General features: G+C 37.3%; 1 protein-coding gene across 5 annotated transcripts in view; it reads right to left on the reverse strand.

The window, feature by feature from the left end:
• Positions 1 to 723: 723 nt before the first annotated feature.
• Positions 724 to 19,597, reverse strand: part of LOC110379034 (guanine nucleotide-binding protein G(I)/G(S)/G(T) subunit beta-1) — a 30,545-nt gene continuing 11,671 nt past the window's right edge. For 3 of the 5 annotated variants that reach the window (XM_021338534.3, XM_021338533.3, XM_021338535.3), the window contains exons 2-8: positions 12,639 to 12,778; positions 12,021 to 12,166; positions 8,901 to 9,071; positions 7,438 to 7,560; positions 6,682 to 6,883; positions 5,986 to 6,202; positions 724 to 5,425 (exon numbers count right to left, since the gene is read on the reverse strand). In XM_021338534.3, the coding sequence (XP_021194209.1) occupies positions 5,319 to 5,425; positions 5,986 to 6,202; positions 6,682 to 6,883; positions 7,438 to 7,560; positions 8,901 to 9,071; positions 12,021 to 12,166; positions 12,639 to 12,695 (1,023 nt within the window). In that variant the 5' untranslated portion in view covers positions 12,696 to 12,778 and the 3' untranslated portion in view covers positions 724 to 5,318. Of the gene's footprint in view, positions 5,426 to 5,985; positions 6,203 to 6,681; positions 6,884 to 7,437; positions 7,561 to 8,900; positions 9,072 to 12,020; positions 12,167 to 12,638; positions 12,779 to 13,232; positions 13,370 to 19,597 lie in introns of those variants that run through there. The other 2 variants (XR_002429696.3, XM_049849683.2) reach the window with 2 other exon arrangements.

Raw genomic sequence — 19,597 nt, forward strand, 5'->3', positions numbered from 1 at the left:
CTTTTTCCTTTCGTTCCGTGACCACCATCTTGGGCTGTCTGCCCACGTCCGATAATAATCGATGACTGTTTTTTGTAGTATAAAATAGAACTAACTGAAGCAATAGTGCAAGTAGTGCAATTCACACATCCTACAAGAAATCGGCGCGATTATCTGTCCTACAAGTGTGACGTCGGTCGGAGGTCACTTGACAGCCTTCAAAAAGAACGAGACTATTGAAATCAGGTGCGGAAAATTGAGAACCTCCTACTTTGTTTAGAAATCGGTTAAAACAAAACAAATGAAGCTTGTATAATACATGTATACCTTCATGTAAAAATCAGTACTTCTGCATGATTCTATGAAGTGCTTATTGTAGCTAGTTATTTTCATAACCCAATAAAATACACAAGGTTGGCGCCCAAATATTTTATATCCTTACCTAAATATAAGTGCCAAGTTTACGGCGTTTGTTGCGGCGTTTTGTTGTTCAAATGTGCGTGTACGCTTAAGATTCTCAAGGCTTCATAAGATCTCAGATAATCGATATTGCTATTTTTGTTGAGCTGATAATGATAGTACATTTATAATAAAAGTTCATGTTGTTGTTAGTAATGCTATTAGATTGTGTATGTAATAATAGTGTAATTTTTGTGTGTTACTTTTTGCAACTAATATAATTCTTATGCAAGTGTACTTTGTTATTCAGAACATTTCTCCCCTACAGAGGAATAAAAGAGGTAATTAAAATAAACAAATTTTAATTTATTGATATAATAACTAAAAAAAATATTTTACACAATACATTATAATTAGTATTATACCACTAAGAATAATTATTTTCATTAAACATATTAAAGACGCGGACTAGCAAATAAAAAGTTAACTAAGGTATACGAATCCTTTAAGTTTTCAAAGGAATATGATATACAATTCCAGGGATATTCAGCTTTCAAACAAATTCGAGGATTTAGCGTCACGTTCCGGTATCTCATACTAGATTAGGCTTAATCCCTGATAACCATACCATCTGTTATCCCTCGTTTTTAAGTATATTTATAGTTTACAGGTTAAAATATGGCAGTCCATTCCAATAATATGATGTAAAAGTGAGAAAAATTGGTCTGAATAGACAAAAAACCGAATATGAGCCATCAAAACTATCCATTAAATATCATACATATCATATAATGCTATATTATAGTTATCGTACATTGATCTGAAAAGAAGCCGTTACAGTAGAAAACAATTTTTATTATTATTTAAAAAAGAGTCTTATCCTAGGCGTAAAACTAGCAGACCGGAGCTAACTTCAGATTACATCGTATTTATTTGTCCAACGCGTGCTGCGGGCTGCGGGAGCCGCATGCGAGCCCACACGCGGCTGGGCGTTGGACAAACAATCCCCATCATGCAACATGACTTACGTATAGACAAAGAGATGCATGCGTGGACATAGATATTGAATATTCTCAAAACGTGTTTAATCAACATAATAGTTCACACACAATATGATATACCCGATGATTGCCTTGCAATACAAAATGGCGAAGCAATTGTTTGATATGCCATTTTTTTATTTAATAAATTACATTCACCTGTTTGTCTTTAGAGCTTTTATTGTTAAATTATTCAATCTGTTTACAGTTTTGCGCCGCCTTTGTGCAATATAAATATTATGATAATTGAGCACGACAAACTATAGAAATGAACTCGATTATATCAACATTGTTTCCGAAAGCAAATCATACTATTAGCTCTCACAGTCGCCACGTCTGACTTCGTCTGCCTAATACAAACATCTATATTATAACCTATCTAAGACAAAAAGGCTTAATTTAAACAAAAAAATAATAAAAAAACAAATAGCGCGACAACCATCCATCGATTGTATAATTAAAAAAGCCGACAAACAATAATTAAAATATATTTTGTGCTTAAAATCCCAACAAATACTGCAACGAATATAACTAAGTGTTACAAAGAAATATATTGGCATCAAATTTTTGCAGTTAGCAACACAGAATGTTCGAGTTACAAATGCCTAGTTTTTATTCATGTATATTAATCCTTACGTACCTAAAGCTAGCTTAGTCTAGTAAAATGAACGTTAGGGGACGACGTTGATGTTCGCCCCTCGTGTAATAGTAAAGGGATAACATATCATGTTTGCGTGAATACGAGCCGAACTTGTACGAAACATTTAACATGGTAACCCTTACATGACATTAAAAACGCTACCGTTTATGCTTATTTTAAAATTAATCATCTATGATTGAAAATGTTTCAACTTTAAACGTTTCAAAATGTATCGAAGACGGACTAAGTACTATCATGTGATGTTAGAACATATTTAGCTTACATTAGTTTAACTCCACCTACACGAAAAATACTCGTTAAAATCTACGCCTTGTTATATAACATAGGCGCAGTATGTTTAGCTAGTAAATTCTGTGGGTAGTGGTAATACAATGTAAGTTAAATATGATTTAACGTTAATAATCATAGTGAAAGCGGTATAAACATATAAAATAGGTGCGTGATGATAATGATGATAGTCCTGTTTGTTCACGCGAGAACTAACAATACTTAACATTTAAAATGTTGGAACTTCACAGACTTGATAACTTAACAAAAGAAATATTTCCCCAAATCGAAAGATGTAAAATTCTTTAATTGATTTTGGAAATAAAGTATATTATCCTCCCTCTGACCAACATACATACATATTTGATTTATATTTAGTAAATTCTGAAAAATATTTAACTTATTACGATTAAATATCAATACACAAAACGCCTGTGAAGTTCCTCAAATTAGTTTGTATTTCGCGCCAAAAATACTGTTGAATGACGGCCATAATACAGCCGGTTTGAAAGTACACCCCTCACATTTTAAAAGATCAAAATCCCATCTTCCCAAAGTCAAACTTTTCCTTCTTTATATATTTAAAGACTAGAATTCACTATGTTGTATATAGTAGTCCTTTTCCATGATAATAAACAGTTCGATAATTTTTTGCTCTGTTCAAATTTTTGCCAAATTTCTAAGTGTTAGTTCCGCGCAAATAAACTGATGATTTTATCATAGTGTTGCGAATATCCATTTTAAATAGTTTTTATTTAATAATGGTTATTTATGCAGCCCTTGTGTGGCTTTACAACCCCACTATATCATTAGGGCTTTTAATATTTAGACGTACTTTATAAACAATTTTTACACGAGAAATAAATAGTTTCTACGCCAAATAAGGAATGAAGAAAAAAGAAATGCATCTATTTGACGGTGTTGCACACTGCACTATGCCTTATATTGGAAATTTCAGCAATTTATTCAGCTGCACTGTAGAATTTAAAATTCAGTATGAATGTCGGTGAACGTTACGATACTGAATAGATTTATACAAATTTCGCTTTTTATTCCAGCCACAATTTACGTTTACACACAGCGACACAAGTTTACAGTTTTATATAAAAACGATTTTTGTATAATTCTAATGAGTATGTAACTGGTGTGCGCTCAAGGGGTAATGATACGAAATAATATTGGATATAGATAAATTATATTGCATGTCAAAGTATAAATCATTGTAATTGTACGCTTAAAGCCTAGATTAAGATTTAGATCTCATTTTACAATTCGTGAATGTCATGTAAAGGCGTTTGCACATGAGAGTAACTAATCTCGCAATGTACTGCGTCTCGTTACGCTCATGTACAAACGCCCTTACGTTGGTACAAAAAATGATTGATTTTCGTCAATAGAGATCATTAGAATCTCGCTTTACTAATAACAAACCGGTGTGTTGACTAATCTAAAACATATATTAAATATATAGCTCACCCACGATAGGATTACATTAAAGTGACGAGAAACGAAAATAATGTTCTCATTCAATAAGTTATGCATAGATACATTTATAATTAATATTTGGTTCTTTAATTATAGTTTTTATAGATAGTATTCTGTTGTGCGATGTTGTCACCTGAAACGCAAAGAGTTACGAGTCAGACATTGTGTTCAACTAATCATTACTAATATACAATTAATAGAATTTAACTTATGGCTATTTCTTTCCTATTTCTGGTAATCAGCGACACACAAATGTAGAAAGAATTATACGACAGATATTGTAAAGAAAATATAGTAACGCGCTGAATTAACAGTAATAGAAAACAAAGATAGAAGAAGCTATTTCACATCGACTTCTAACACTTAAATGTGCAACATTATATTTGCAACAAAATAAAGTACACCCCTAAATTCCTCCAATATTTTAAGACTTTATCATTCAAAAAGTTTTTTATTACATATTCTGATCTTGGTTTGGACTTCGGAACCCTACATTTGGCCTGACAAATACTTGAAATTGGTGCAAAACATTAAATTCTACTTACCAATAAACAGAAAATGTTTCCGGCAGCTAAGAACCCCTCCGTGGAAAGGTGTCCAGCGTCTATCGTTAATTATATATCAATCATTACATTATATTATAATTATATACGTTATGCAGTGAACAATGGATCCGTAGTGACGCTCACACACTCGCACATCTAACGCACACATACATACAAATGTAAACTACATACCTCCCTAAAAGTTGTTTAAATGCTTTTAATATTGTTAGAAATTATAATTATAAATAAATAAAGCGAGTTTTTTGTACGGGTTTGTTCCCGTGAGACGCGGCCGAGTCGTATTGTATCGTGTGTTTGCGCAGTTTCGAAGCATGTGCGTTGTTTGTGCGCTGTATTGTACGAACATACTGCGCTGTATATTGTGCCTTCCAGTGTAACAACACAATACGACATTATATACACGAAGTCCTCTGTGCATCAGATCAGAAATTATTGTTTAATGATAATAAACTACAAGATGACTGGACAAGTCTTTATACAGGTGTAGAGTTTAGTAAATAAACCGTTACAGCCGCCCCTTTACAATAAAGACCAAAGTTCTTGAGGTCTCACAAAATCGAATTTCGTTAATCATTGAGCCTCCTCAATGCCTGCGATGGCCGAACCGAACGAGGAAATACAGACCATCGTCAGCGTTACGATATCAAAATTAGAAGCTAACACATTCACACACCGCATTTGATATCGAATATATAAAACTAGAAACTGACATCACCGGCTAAACTGGGGCTAACCATCGAGAAATTCATTCAAGTTATGACCATCCACTCGCTACCGACGGCGACGATGACGTCACACGTTCTGGAAGCATCTATAAGCTTCTAGAACGCGTGACGTCATCGCAGGTGAATAGTATAGCAAGTGAGTGAGTAGACGAGTGGTGGGGTGGAGCGGGGTGTCCGGGGTGGGGCGGGTGGGGGCTTAGTTCCAGATGCGCAGGAACGAGTCCCAGGAGCCGGTGGCGACGGCCATGCCGTTCTCGGTGACGCCCAGGCATGATACGCGGTTGTCGTGGCCGGCCAGGATACCTGCAAATAAAACATAGCATTTAGTACATTGTTACAGGAGAAGTATTTGATATTAAGGTAAGGTGGGAACCTTTTAAGAGTTCCTGTATATCTTGTTATTCTGTGTTTGTGAAGCAGGCCTTTGCAGTTGAGATTTGGCAGTGCTGATGTGCCTTTGCATATGGTGGCAACTAAGTTAAAGTTCATTAAAACATTAGATAATACATCAAACAAATATATCAATCTTTACAAAAGAGATGAAATTCAGCAAAAAAGACTGATTGAATATCATTTTGATTTGATCAGGGAGCCAATAGATATAGCTAATATCCGAGAGTGGAGCAGCTGCCGAGACACTTTCAGTTGCGAAATCAGCTAGCAACACAATAATTTGTATACTCCCGCAGTTTCACTCGCGTCCCGGGGGAACTACTGCCCATAACAGGATAAAATATAGCCTATGTTACACGAGGATCATGTAGATTCCCAATAGCGAAAGTATTTTTCCAATCGAGCTTCAGTAGCTTCGGAACCTTTTGAGGACAATTTTTTTTTGTCTTTATTGTGTAGGTGAAACTAACCAGCGCGTTCACTCTTCATAGAGTCCCACACATTGCAGTTGAAGTCGTCGTAGCCGGCCAGCAGCAGGCGGCCGGACTTGCTGAAGGCGACGGACGTGATGCCGCAGATGATGTTGTCGTGCGAGTACATGGCGAGCTCCTGGTCGGCGCGGATGTCGAACATGCGGCACGTCGCGTCGTCCGACCCCGTCGCGAACGCGAACCCGGATGGGAAGAACTGGAATTGTAAGTTTAAAGTAAGTTATTTGTGCTTGGTTTAAAAAGTAGTACGTTGTTGAAATAATGACAAAAATATTAAGTGACATTAATAAAAATTATGTTACATAAGTTCCCAACGATTTGTAACCAGCAGATTTAGTAACAGTACTGACTAAAATCTGAAATTATTCTGCCTCATACATTGTTGCAGACGTGAGTATAAACGGAGCCTCCTCCCCGGAACAGGGCAGGAGGAAGAAGAGTATAAACGGGGCCTAAATATTCACGCCCGCTGTGTCAACACTGATATTCCATCAGCTGCTTCCTTGTAACCTAACGTCAGTTTTGCCACAAATCTGCTAACGCGTGACAAGAACCTTCCACAACTTTCATTTTTTGTTGCTGAACAGTGCTGTGGCAGTCTCTTGATTACATGATGGCACCTCAGTGTCCAGCGAGGAATCATGTGCTATGGCCACATGCATCAGACACACGTACCGTGACGGCATTGATGTCGCTCTCGTGGCCGGGGAAGGTCTGCTTGCAGGCGCAGTCGCGGATGTCCCACAGCTTGGCGGACGCGTCGCAGGCGCCCGACACGAAGGTGCGCTGGTCGGGCGCCAGCGACAGCGACATCACGTCGCCCGTGTGCCCCGTGAACTGCCCGCACTGCTGGCCCGTCTCGATGTCCCACAGGGCGCTAGTATAACAAAATACATGGTTAGTACACTGTCTTGACAAGGCTTCTTATAACTGTCCTCATAATCATATGCAATTTCGAAGTTACTACAGTGAAAACGTAAGAACAAAAGGCTATAGCGAATATGCAACGTGTCGAATAGCTGACTTAAGAGATATAAACTTATTTGACAGAAATTATACACATGTTTAAGTACATAACAGAGTGAACTATGTAAATTCACAATATTTCAATGTTACAAAAACGGAACAAATTAGAATGTAATGAAAACATGGAAATTGTGACGGATTCAATAACAAACTGTGAATAATTAGGAATTTCTTTCACTACAACCATCACTAATCAAGAATTTTCAACAAATAAAGTTTTACTGGCTACAAAAAGAATATTGCGTACCTACATTGTAAAAAATCTTAGCGCATTGTAATGTTTTAAAACAACTAACCAGCAACAAAACTGTTTGCCTATCTAACCTTTACAACTTGATACCCCTGGGTAACAGTTCAAGCTAATGCATTTTCTGAAATATATTAGGGTTGGTGAGGAAGACTGACCATGTCATATCGCCGGAGCTGGTGAGGATCTGGTTGTCGTCGAGGAACCGGCAGCAGGAGAGGTAGCCCGAGTGGCCCGGCAGCTCGCGGGACACGCGCACGTTGCCCTCGCGCGTCTTCAAACTGAAATGTCAGAGAATACAAATTAGCAGTTGTAAGGATACGTTAAATTATTGATTTTGGATGTCATGTAAGAGCTAGATGAAATATCTGCGTAGGACAGGAAGATTGGGGAATGAATAAACAGATTATCAAGATTTAAGACTAGATTAAGTTTCAGTTTAGACTTTTAATTCTCAACTTATGGCGGATTTCAATATCCTATCTGGGCATTTACCTACTTACTAGAGATAGGAAATTGACATTGCTTGTGCATAGGTACACTGTTATGGCTTATGTATTGCTTGTATATGAAAAGTTATTGAATTCCGCAGTTACACAATAATATGGTTTTGAAAAGGGGCTAATACCATGATACTGCATAATCCTATCATTGGGTTTGAAGTGGTTTGTCTTTTGATAAATAAATACCACACAACATCTCAAATTTTTGGACATTTAGATTCAACTAAATACTCATTGTTTCAACCATCATCGAAAAGGAGACAATTTTATGTCTCCCTCAATATTTTTAAGTTTGTTTGATAATGTCTGTTAAAAACAAATATTATTTAAACGTTACATCTATCAATCGGTTATGTATCCAAGTCCGATAAGATGTAAAGTTTGTCTCGCTTCCTTTATCAGTAGATCATTATCATCGAGGTCAACAGAAGTATAGAGAAGCATTGTTGTTGTTCAGTATAAAGTAGGGTAAGTATTTTATCTGCGTATCGCGACGCGGCGGCTCGTGTGAAGGGTCAAATACCTTATACTTGTAGGTAATAGGTATATAATGATAAATTGATAATCATATTTCGCTGTGTATTGTGCGCTTTTGCTAAATTAATTGGCTAATTAAAAACAGTTTCTAAACTGACTGAAAACGTTTTCTTATCGACTAGGCTGTAGGGTTAGTAACCTTACAAGCCCGTTGTCAGTTTTCTCAAATCCACCTGACGGTCTCTGGCGTTGAATTGTAACAATTGCTAATGAGAAGCATTCGGCAAAAAAAATACTTGGCGGTTCCCTGACACAAATAAGTCAACAATTTGACAGATTTTTTTTTACAGTCAAACATTGAACAATTAGTTAATCTCGAAATAGATCAAAAACCCAGGACCTAGGCTAGGGTTCAATGTGTGTTAGTATCAGACCTACTACCACCGTGCCGGGTAGACAAAGGTACCTGTTGTATCGTGTGTGGTACATAGTAGGCTCTAGACTTTAGAATGACTAGAACCCTGTGTAACAGGACCACGGTAACTCTTTCAAACAATCCCGCAGCCCCGAACCCAATCATTAGACAAAGGAATCGATTCTTTTACCAACTATGTCACCAGCTCTTATCATCTCTCACTTACCTATAAATGGAGCATATATTGTCTAGACCGCCGCACGCGACGTACGAGCCGGAGGGTGCGTACGCGCACGTCATCACCCAGCTGGAGCGCAGCGGTATCGCGTGCACCTTGTTCGTGGTGTGGCTGTCCCACACTATCAGCTTGCCGTCCTGACTCGCCGATACCAGGTTCCTGAACCAAAAGAAGGAAAGTTATAAAGCATTGTAAATCATCATCATGGCCATTTAAATGAGTCTTAGTTTTAAAATCGTGAAAAGTGCAACTAATGCGACGTTATATAAGAGCCTGCAAAGGCTTAGCCTTTTGGAAATAAATACATTTGACTCTGAATCTGGCAATTGCCAACTAGTTCTTTTATGCTGCAGCCAACTGGTCTTTTAGCTTTTTCCTGCACTTTCACCAGCGTCCCCAAGGAACTACTTCAAACACATGGGTATAAAGTAGGTCCTTTCTCACATTCCAGATTATCAGTAGGTATACCTTTTAATTAAGTTGGTGCAGTAGTTTTGGGGTGAAAGATAGACTTACTTCCAGATTCAACAATTTCATACATATTATATGCTATATTTTTACTGTAAAATAGATAGGTATGTAAGAAATAACATAAAGAGTTTTCCATCAGTTTTTCCGTCATGGTTTACGCATCAACAATATTTGCAATCCGATACACTCTGTTCAAAACATAAACATAACTCCTACGCGAAGAGTAAATAAATACACTAATTAACAATGATGTTTAAGTATCTGGCAAGTACCTAATATTACTAATCAGCTAAGTCATTAAACCCTTGTTATTATTACGATTCACAAAGTCAAAACAATGTGACGATTTCAAGATAAACCACATCATTAAATTTCACTAATGACTAAACAAATAATTAATAAATCAATTAGTGATTTCTTAAGAATCTTTTTTCATTTACCGATTGACGTCATATTGTCAGGTTAGATATTAAAACCGTGGTTAGAATGACTGGGCTATCCTTAAGTTGAAACAGGTGTTATTTTCAACTTTATCACTAGGAAAATAAGGTTTATATTTGTTGAATGAATTGTTGTTTAGTAGAGGAAAATGAATGTTGGTCATTGGCTGCTAATATCAGCAGGAAAAGTGAGTAACATATGTTTAGTAATGATTTTATGTCGGTCCTATTGTTTGACTTATGACAAAGTGCACATGTCGTTAATTAATCGACCTTACGAATGACAGATCATACAAATGTCAGTTACTAATAAAATTAACGATCTATCTAATATGTATGTACGTTAATGGCAGATAGTAACAATAGAAATCTGTAATCCTGCTTCCTACTTATATTATAAATGCGAAGGTTTGTAAGGAATGTATGTTATCCTTAACTGCTGGATGGATTTTTATGAATCTTGTCAATTAAATAGCTTAAATAGCATAAATAGGCTACTTTTTACCCTGTGACTGTTTAGTCAGTTTACAATAATAAATTTGAAAATCTTCAAAACATAGTCATTATGTGACATTTAAAATCAAGAATCTAGACTAAAACTCCGGTGACTTTTAAGAAATAGCTGAAGTTTCGCGACAAAACAAACAGATGGACTATAAATTTAGCATTTTATTATTGTTGGCGAGATCGTGCCGGCGTCACAGATGTCCAAATATGATGTATGTATTTATTATCGACCCGTTTACGTTTCACTGGGATTATATTTCTATTTAATTGGAGCAAATTAACTTGATTTTAAGCTGGGATTTTATTGCGGAGGAAGATGGCGTTAAGATTTATGTAGTTTCAGAATAAGTGTGTGTCTTCAGTTTGTATGTATGTTGTGTTTTCAAAAATGTCTTTCAAATCTTATTTCAGGCAGTGGTCGGTTAAAAAGAATAATAATAAACTTGACGGATAGCCTACTAATGGTAGAATAAATAACACAATGGAGTATTTAAGCTTCATTTCACTCAACTCTTTTTTGTCTTTTCATTTCACTCATTTTAAGGGTTCCCATTAGGTCTTCCAACTTACAGGCTAAATATCAGCCCGAAAACTACAGACCTAACCAAGCATCTACCAACAAAAATTGATGACGTATTCCCACGTGACAGAGACAAGTATTTCCTCAATAAATAGGTCATTTTACGATACCATCGGCTCGTCAACACAATGACATCTTAACAGTACAGTTTCGGTCACGAAGGCACGTCACTGCAAGTTATGTGACTCATAGACTTTGCCCGGAGAAACTGTTTGTTTTGCAAAGGTAATGTGGGTTTCCCTTGGTTGAAATTATTTCTTAATCATTCATTACCTAATTATTCAGCTGTTGTTTTGTTGCCCATACGATCTGCTTGCTCCGCAACAGGATAAAAATCCCACTTCTCTATGCTTTAGACTATGTTTTTAAAAATTGCACGTATATCGGGTTTTGGCGAGCATTACATAAAGAGTTACTTTAGTATTTAGGTGGATAGAATCTCCTCATGCCTATCATACTTTCCGCTTCATAAATATTCAGCAGCTATTGAGTAAAAGTGAGAAAAAGTAAGCCTTTTGGGCGAAAATAGATGTTGTCAACACAACAAAAAATGATTTTAAAGGACAGCAAAACATTTCAAGGAATAATTAATTTTTAAGACAAGCCGACGCACATAAAATCAAGTTTTACTCCAATAACAAAATTAACATATTTTTTGCTCATCTACGCACATACCGGTCTTTGAACTGAGCCTACATTTATGACTTTTGCTTTAAAATATTTTGTACATTATGCTTTGGAGATAGAGTTCATTTTATAAGTTCTAGGCCATCTAAAGGATATTATGTAACATAATAACAAATATTACCTAAGTTGTAACATTTTAAATGATTACTATTCCACATATCACGATACGTGGCATCTAAAAGTTAACTTTTTCTACACTATAAAACCATGAAGAGGAAGGATTAGATTTTTTGTTTGTCGCCTATTCAATATGACTCCAGCCAGCAGCTAAAGCAAACGCTAGTTATTGTCGACACTGGTTTCTTTTTAACAAGAGTTTACTCCTTCCAGCGTAATTTCTTTTAACCGACTTCCCAAAAAGGAGGAAGTTCTCCATGCGTATGCATTTTGTTATCATTCCAATTCAAAGAAGGTTCGTGTTACCTGGAATCGCTGCCCCAATGCATGGCGTAGATCTTGGCGAGGTGACCGCGCAGCGTGCGTCGCGTGCGCATCTGTATGCGCCCGATGGGCTCCAGGTTGGCGGTCGCCTGCGCCAGCGACGTGTCGCATGCCGCCTTCCTAGCATCCTGAACAAGGAGATAGGATGGTTAGTAGTGGACAGAGAAAAGTGAAATAATGATGCAGATTAAGTTCCGTCAAACAGTGAGCGTCCACCCTAAATTGGAACTATTATACTACCATAATAATATGGACCCAAAAGAGGACAGGAAATTCGAAAAGTTTAATTTGGAATTATTAGCCTACCCTTAAAGCCACTTTAAGGACATTCAGCGTTAGGCGTAGTCAAGGGCGATTTATAAATCTGAATTTTACCATGTTGTAAATTTTTCATTTTACCGTGTTGGGGCTGCGGGATTGTTCCAAAGAGTCACCACAGCCCTGGTACATAAAGGGCCCCAGAAGGAACATAGTGGGTTTTGTCAGTAAGAGTCTGACACTCCCTCACGCTGCACCCATAGCGGAAGAGATCATATGAACCACCAAAAAAGGTTCTTCCAGTGATTTTGTATTAAGACAAGTGTAAAGTGCAGTACTCACTCTGATAGCATTCTTGAGCGTCTCCGCCTCCTGTCGCAGGCTGTCCAATTCATTCATGGTGGGTGCTTAGCCACTGGCCTCTCAATGTACGACCGCTCGACAACCGCGCGCGCGTCCGATATCACGCAACGCTACGACCTCTGAAACAAACAAACATCATTATAAAACAATTTGTTAAGGAAACAAACATGTTCTTAAAAATATAATCCGCTTTGAAACTCCCAGGAACTTAGCAACAGTAAAATTCGCGCCAATTAGTATACCTCTCGAATATTCTGATCAATACTACCGTCCATGTTTTATAAACATTTATCTGTCGATCTTCCTAAACAATTACAGACAATATCGACTTCAAAATAAAGAGAAACGCCTTTCTAATCCGCGATGGGCCGATATGAGAAAATATTATGACTAATAACCGATGACAAATCAATGAGGAAACCGCAAATACCGTCCCTTCAATAGACAGGACATTTTAGGCGTAGGCGGAGCAACAAGACCTGCTGTTTGGTGGCAAAAAAACAACAATGTCACATAAAATAAAATTACAATCAAAATAGTACAACAGTTAAGGAATAAAGTAGCAATATTAACCTTCTATCCTCGTTAGATCATAAATTAGATTGGATCTGATATCGCCGTGTCAGCCAGGCCGGGGTCAAGGATCTCCTACTTCGTAATATATGCAGTTTCGTCAAACAATGCACACGGCAACCGGGCCGCCGGCGCTACCACGCATGCGCGGGTTTGACAGAAGCCCAGCGGTTCTACGCATGCGTGAGATGCACGGCTAAGGGCGGTCAGCTATCTGCGCGAGTTGTAATCATCGAAACACGTTTTCCTAGGGGAAGTAATCGATTTGGGTAATAGGAAACCGCGTGTTCTGGGTACATCACTAGCTTGTTTCTGGTAGTCTAGACTCGAAATTCGCCAGCATAATTCGCAATGTATGGATGTACAACTAGGTTATGAAAAGTGGGTGTGTACGCACCTATGCTTTTTGCTTTACCATGCTTTCCTTACCATGTTATATTTACTTGTTTAATAAAAAGCAAGTTAAGCATATTAGTATAGCTACTAGGTAAAGAATCAAGAAATTCCTATAAATATCAACAACACTGTCATGTAACTAGTATAACCCAATCAAAGAAACAATTTGGTCAAAATGTTAGTTTTCCCGACCTTCAATTCTCAAAACAGAAAATAAACTAACAGAACAACATCCAATTTGTCGAGGAAAAACTGAAATTCCCCTGTCGATACGTTTGTTGTTAATTTTCTGCGGTCAATACAGTTTATTACTTAGAAGAACCAGAGTTTCTTGGCACACCGTGTTACGTACTCGTAAAGTTAAATATACTATAAGTTCTTATGAAGTATTTCATGAATTTATGAACTGCAAGTATGTCATGATTTGTTATCGCCTTTGGCACTTCAATATAATAACAGATACATATTTGAAGCCGCGAAACCTTTACCCCAAAAGAATCTTGACTATATTGACCTCAAGGTCGCGGACCCTCTTCAAATTACCCGAGGTGCTTTTGGGACACCTTTCTCATAACCTATTTAACCTCTCTTTTCTAAAGTATCAGTGTTCTATCTCTATCTGTTTAATAAAATATCCACGCGATTGCAAGCATATGTTTGCTAGTGAAGATTTTTTTATTGGAATTCATCTAATGACCCTTAACGTCGTGGGTTAGCAGCGTGAGGAAGTGTCAAACTCTTACTGAATAACCCCCATAATTTTCCTTTATAAGCCCTTCATGTACTCGGCCCAAATTAACTCTTTCGAACAATCCTGCAGCCCTTCTTCTGAAGATCTTAGATCTAAATGGCGAATGAAAAAAACACGAAGGACTATCTTTTGTGTTTCAGTACAGTCATTATCTCCGTCCATTGTTCAGCTGCGATTGTCCTGCGTTGCGTCAGCGTTGCACAACGACACAGACGTGCAAACGAGACGTCGGCATCATTACGTGTGTACTTGTGGAGTTTCACGGAAAATTATATGTTGCGGATCATGTTAGGGCGTTTGTTACTTTGCCGTGATTGCAAAGCTTCTGTTTCTTCTAGAATAATCTAGAAAATTTGTTTTAACCTGTGGTTGTGTCAAAAAAAATCTAGAAGTATTTTTTTTTTAGGGAGACCTATCAATGGACCCCTCGAGGAGGAAATAGATTCAGTTGCCTTTATAATGAAACTACAATTTCTGTAAAATTACACAGCAGAAATATACTTAGCACACTCTTACGTCTACCCAACGAAAAGTGAAAAGTATTAGCACCTCAATCAAGCACGCAATCAAAACCAGACAAACACGGTTAGTTTGTTTGATAACACTCCGTATGAAGTAAAACAATTTGCGGAGGTCCTCGGGCGTAATGAAAACCAACCTCATGTGGACACGCCCGCCCCTTGACAGGGTTACATAACCTCATAGGAAAGAAAGACTAAAACGTGCTAGCCTTTCCAACTTGGTAACAGACGTTATTGGGCCTGTAATTGCTGTTGTAGTGTAAGAAATGGATGGTATATGCCTCAAGTTAGGATCACAAACCACTGCTTTTTGGCTTTCCTCAAAACCGTTTTGAGTAATATGGAAACTGGCAAGCTAGCGAGTTCTTCCTTACAGTCTTCTTTTTCACTTAAGATAAAAAATACCAAAAATCCATTCTTAAAACGCTTCTATTGCAGTAAACTAGTTACCCAGCTGTTATTACAAAGATTGCAGTAGTAAAAGTTAAAACCAACACGACATAGTTAAGAGGAATTTTCTTTGTATTTCCACAGTACATAAATCAAGTAAGAGTTTTGTAACTATTCAGTGAGTGTCTAAAATTAGTGAGTGTTATTGTTATAAGTGTTTTCGTTCAATGTGTTTACGTTATCGCTAGGGTTAGCAAGTTTGTTACGAATAACATTACTTCATGCTGTGCTAGTTTTGTTCAGGGATAGATGTGATTGATTATCCGATTACTATATTGTTTCAAACTTTCTCTGTATATGAAGGAAGTATCGTAACAAAAATATCCTTGTGTATAGAGAGCACTATTATCGGATTTTCAATCTATCACGCTCGTCCATCATTTTATTTCTCCAGGCACAACACAAAGGTATATACGGAATATCGTCTATTTTAGTCAAAAAACAGTCACCTCCAATTTAAGTAACATTCAACTCACCTAATTAAGATTATGTACAATGGAGTGCAACCCTAGCAATTTCATAATAGGATGCGTTCACACTATTAGGATAGGATAAAATAAAATGAGGTAAGCCCAAACACACACCACTGCAATAAAAACAATTGGGATAAACGCTTATGGTAATTTTGCTACGAAACGGGGAAAAAGATCCAAAATGGCGGCTTATCAGCACGAACAATAGGTATATTGTGTAATTGTTATTGTTTTTGGAAAGCATGCAGTGCGACCTCGGATGATATTTTGTAAGAGGAATATAAATGGGGTTTTCTATATTTAACCTAAATAGGTCATGTAGTTGTTTTGTCTATTGCCTAACTGTATTATTATATCAACCTACACACGAAACTGTTTAGTTACAAGTTTTGGTTCAATTTTCAAATAAGTTACGCTTTAACCATGTAAATTCCATAAGAGAATACGGAACAACTAAGGTAAAGCTATCTTGTACCTACATAGAAAAGTCCAATGAAAGCATACTGACTATTAAATTAACATATGTCAAGTCTACACTACGTATCCCGTTTTACCAACATATCCACATAGTTTTTACATGGCAAGTCACCCACGCAATGCAACGGTACGACAAACCACCCCAGACAGTTCCGGGTAATCTATTCTAGGCTAGACTGCATGCATAATTAACTGAACACCATTATACCACCCACGGACAAGACAGGTGCAAATTCTTACTGCCCATATCTCGTCTCACACCTTTGGTAGATTAAAATTTATAGTAGACAGTAATAATTCTTCTTTTAGTTATTATAACCATATTTGTTATTCTTATCCCAAGTAAGAACTACAAATTATGACTTAAAAGCGAAGTGGCAATCCTCTCAAAGCATATTTGCTTCCTAAACTGACATTTTCGCGTTCATTCTTTTATTGCAAGATTTCATTCGACATCTAAAACCAGCTAATCTTGTCTGAACTCCAGTATTACCCTCGTTGGGCAGTCGAGCAAAACACTCTCAGAAATAGTAATTAATGATCGCCAGCGTCTTAGGAAGGCATAAGACACGCGACTTCGTTTCAAGTGGTTCGGCGTGCACGCACGTCACGTAACGCATTTTGTTCTGGTCTGTACGTTCCTGTAGAACTGCGTCTGCGAAATGACGTGGTATAGCATTCATGACGTAATTACCGATACGGAGGAGTTTAGTCATCAATAACGTAAAAGATTTCCGTTAAAACCTAGGTATTGAGTCTTCCAAAAGGAAGAATGCGTTTTCGAAAGAGTTTGAAACTTGAAAGCCATTAATCATAAGATCTTTCAATCCTAAGGTCGATGTCATCAGAAAAGAGCCTCAGATACGTTGGTAAGAAAGGCGAAGAACTTATGACGGTCTAGACTTGATGACTAATCCTAAACAACAACAGATTGAAAACGAAACAGTCGAAGTGGCTGGTTGAAATAAAACCCGACTGGCAATTTCCGCTTCGTTTAGAGCTAGTAATGCGTTGCGGTTACGTGCTAACACACGCTGCGAACAACTCGTGACGTCACTCAAATTAATACATCGTAACACGATCATAGTAAAAATGGTATTGAAGTTTGGGAGACCGAAATATTGAAAGACGGCGAAGTAGACAGCGGGAATGAAAAGGTCATCAAAAGACTGGAACAATTAGAAAAAGCTTTACTAGCCTAGCAACATTATATCGAAGAGCTACATGATAAATAAATCAAAAATTTTAGAGCACATCTAATAAAAGATATGACACCACTTGCGATTCAAATAGCCATAAAACATTACGAACGCAAGCATAGTAAACAAGAAAGTCAATTTAGCATCCCTGAAATAACTTTGTTCTGAACACCAATTCATCACAGGCAAGACGTATTTATCCTCGGTAGAAAAGTCGAAAGACAGGAAAAAGACATTAGTAGAAGTCGTAAAGACGAACGCTGGAGTATTTGCTACACGCTGCTTGTGTGAAACGATACAGGGCAGTAACGTGTAAGGAATCATACACGTTAATTACGTTTTTTTTCGGTTCAGACTTTTCTCCTGGATTCCTGAAAGCATGACTTGAATTTTGGAGATAGTTTCCGCACAAAGCAGGATTATTCTGGATCTTGGAACAATTATGTGTGGATGATCTCAACAAGTAAGATACAAACCAGCCCTACAATTCAGGTGAATTCATTACATTCCCACAACTGCAAAGGAACATTATTCACGCGCGAAGGAGCATATTTCACTGATACCATCACACGAGCTAGGGTTTCCCAGGATCGATAAGTCTGTCCATGGGTAGGCCTGTGTGCTAAGCAGACGTAAACTGCCTGTTGTTTATGAGACAGCTAGGATCGATAGTCTAGGCTGGGTTAACGACCTATGCGCCGGCCCTATTAGCGCGCATTTCATGTCCGCCATATCTGAATTTATTACATTTGTTGCATTTTCAGTACAGTTTATATTCGAAGGCATCGCACGCATTAAAATGGCGAAATCTGCGTGCGTCATGATTTTAGTCGAATTTCTGAATGACACATCAACAGGTAATATTTTATTCATGCTTGCTTATACGGTTTCACCCTTAGGTTACTTTGAATTTAGCTGTCGAATGGTTTCGTTACTTGTATCTAAAGCTTTAAACACCGTAGGCGGTCCATGTGTATACGCCTTAGTGGTCTGAACTTTATTGCTATCGTCCCATTTATAATACGAGAGCAAATAGATTACAGTGAACATCCGACGAGCCAGCAACAATATTGAGATTTGGTAACAACTGTGAAAATATATTTTTATGTAATAATGGATGGCGAGATTGAAGTGATTTTTTTTAGATCTGAAGAGTGTTTTGACGAGCATGGAAAATTTTGTATACGCATGACATTAAATATTGGCAAATACATACTATTGATACCGTTTGAAAGTACCCTGACCAAATACAATGACCAAACCAAACGCTGAAAGTTAAAATGACATCCTAAGTCCTTAAAGTACACCTTTACAAATTGAAAGTAGCATCTAACTTACAAAGGAAATTGACGATTACAGGATAAACATATGAAGATTAGCACTCACATTTTCCGGAACCGATAAACAAACAATTCGTGAGGAAAAACACGAGGAAACCCGGTGCTAGTCGGAATTACTAAAAATATGTTTTGATAGCTCCCATTCCAGTTATACGTGGAATCTTGGAACGATATACGAGAGTTAGGTAAATAAGATTTTCGAAGATAATTTATTGTGATACTTGTAGTTGATTGACGCCTTTGTGTGGGGGAGCTTGAGCAGAACACGAAGTACTCATCTAATATAGAATTGTACTCGTAGGTAACGTTAGAACTGTTTTTGAGAAATGATGACTTGGAAGACTAACAAGAATATGTATTTCAATAACCTCATCAAAACTGAATACAAAAAAACAGCATTAATTATAACAAGAGACTTCAAACTGAAAAGCATTGAGGCTAATTAATTCATTAACGTAATTAAAATTAGCGAATGCACATAGCAAACGTTACGTGCTGAAATGGTAAATACATGATGACTGGACCCATAGTTTGTGGTACTTATGTTTATAAAGTTCTATGACGACTGGTCGCGGGAAATACGGCCATGATGACGTCACCAGGTGGAAATAGAAACTAGACTATTCCAACTTTTATTGTTTGAGTTCAGAAGTTTGTAATTGCGGGTAGTCACGAATAAAGTGGAAGTACCTCGTGGGTGTATTTTGTTGAGTGTAACAACATTTTCGTGCAGGTTATTTATAATGAATGAAAAATGA

The sequence above is a fragment of the Helicoverpa armigera genome, chromosome 26 (genome assembly GCF_030705265.1).
Source record: "Helicoverpa armigera isolate CAAS_96S chromosome 26, ASM3070526v1, whole genome shotgun sequence".
NCBI lineage: Eukaryota > Metazoa > Arthropoda > Insecta > Lepidoptera > Noctuidae > Helicoverpa > Helicoverpa armigera.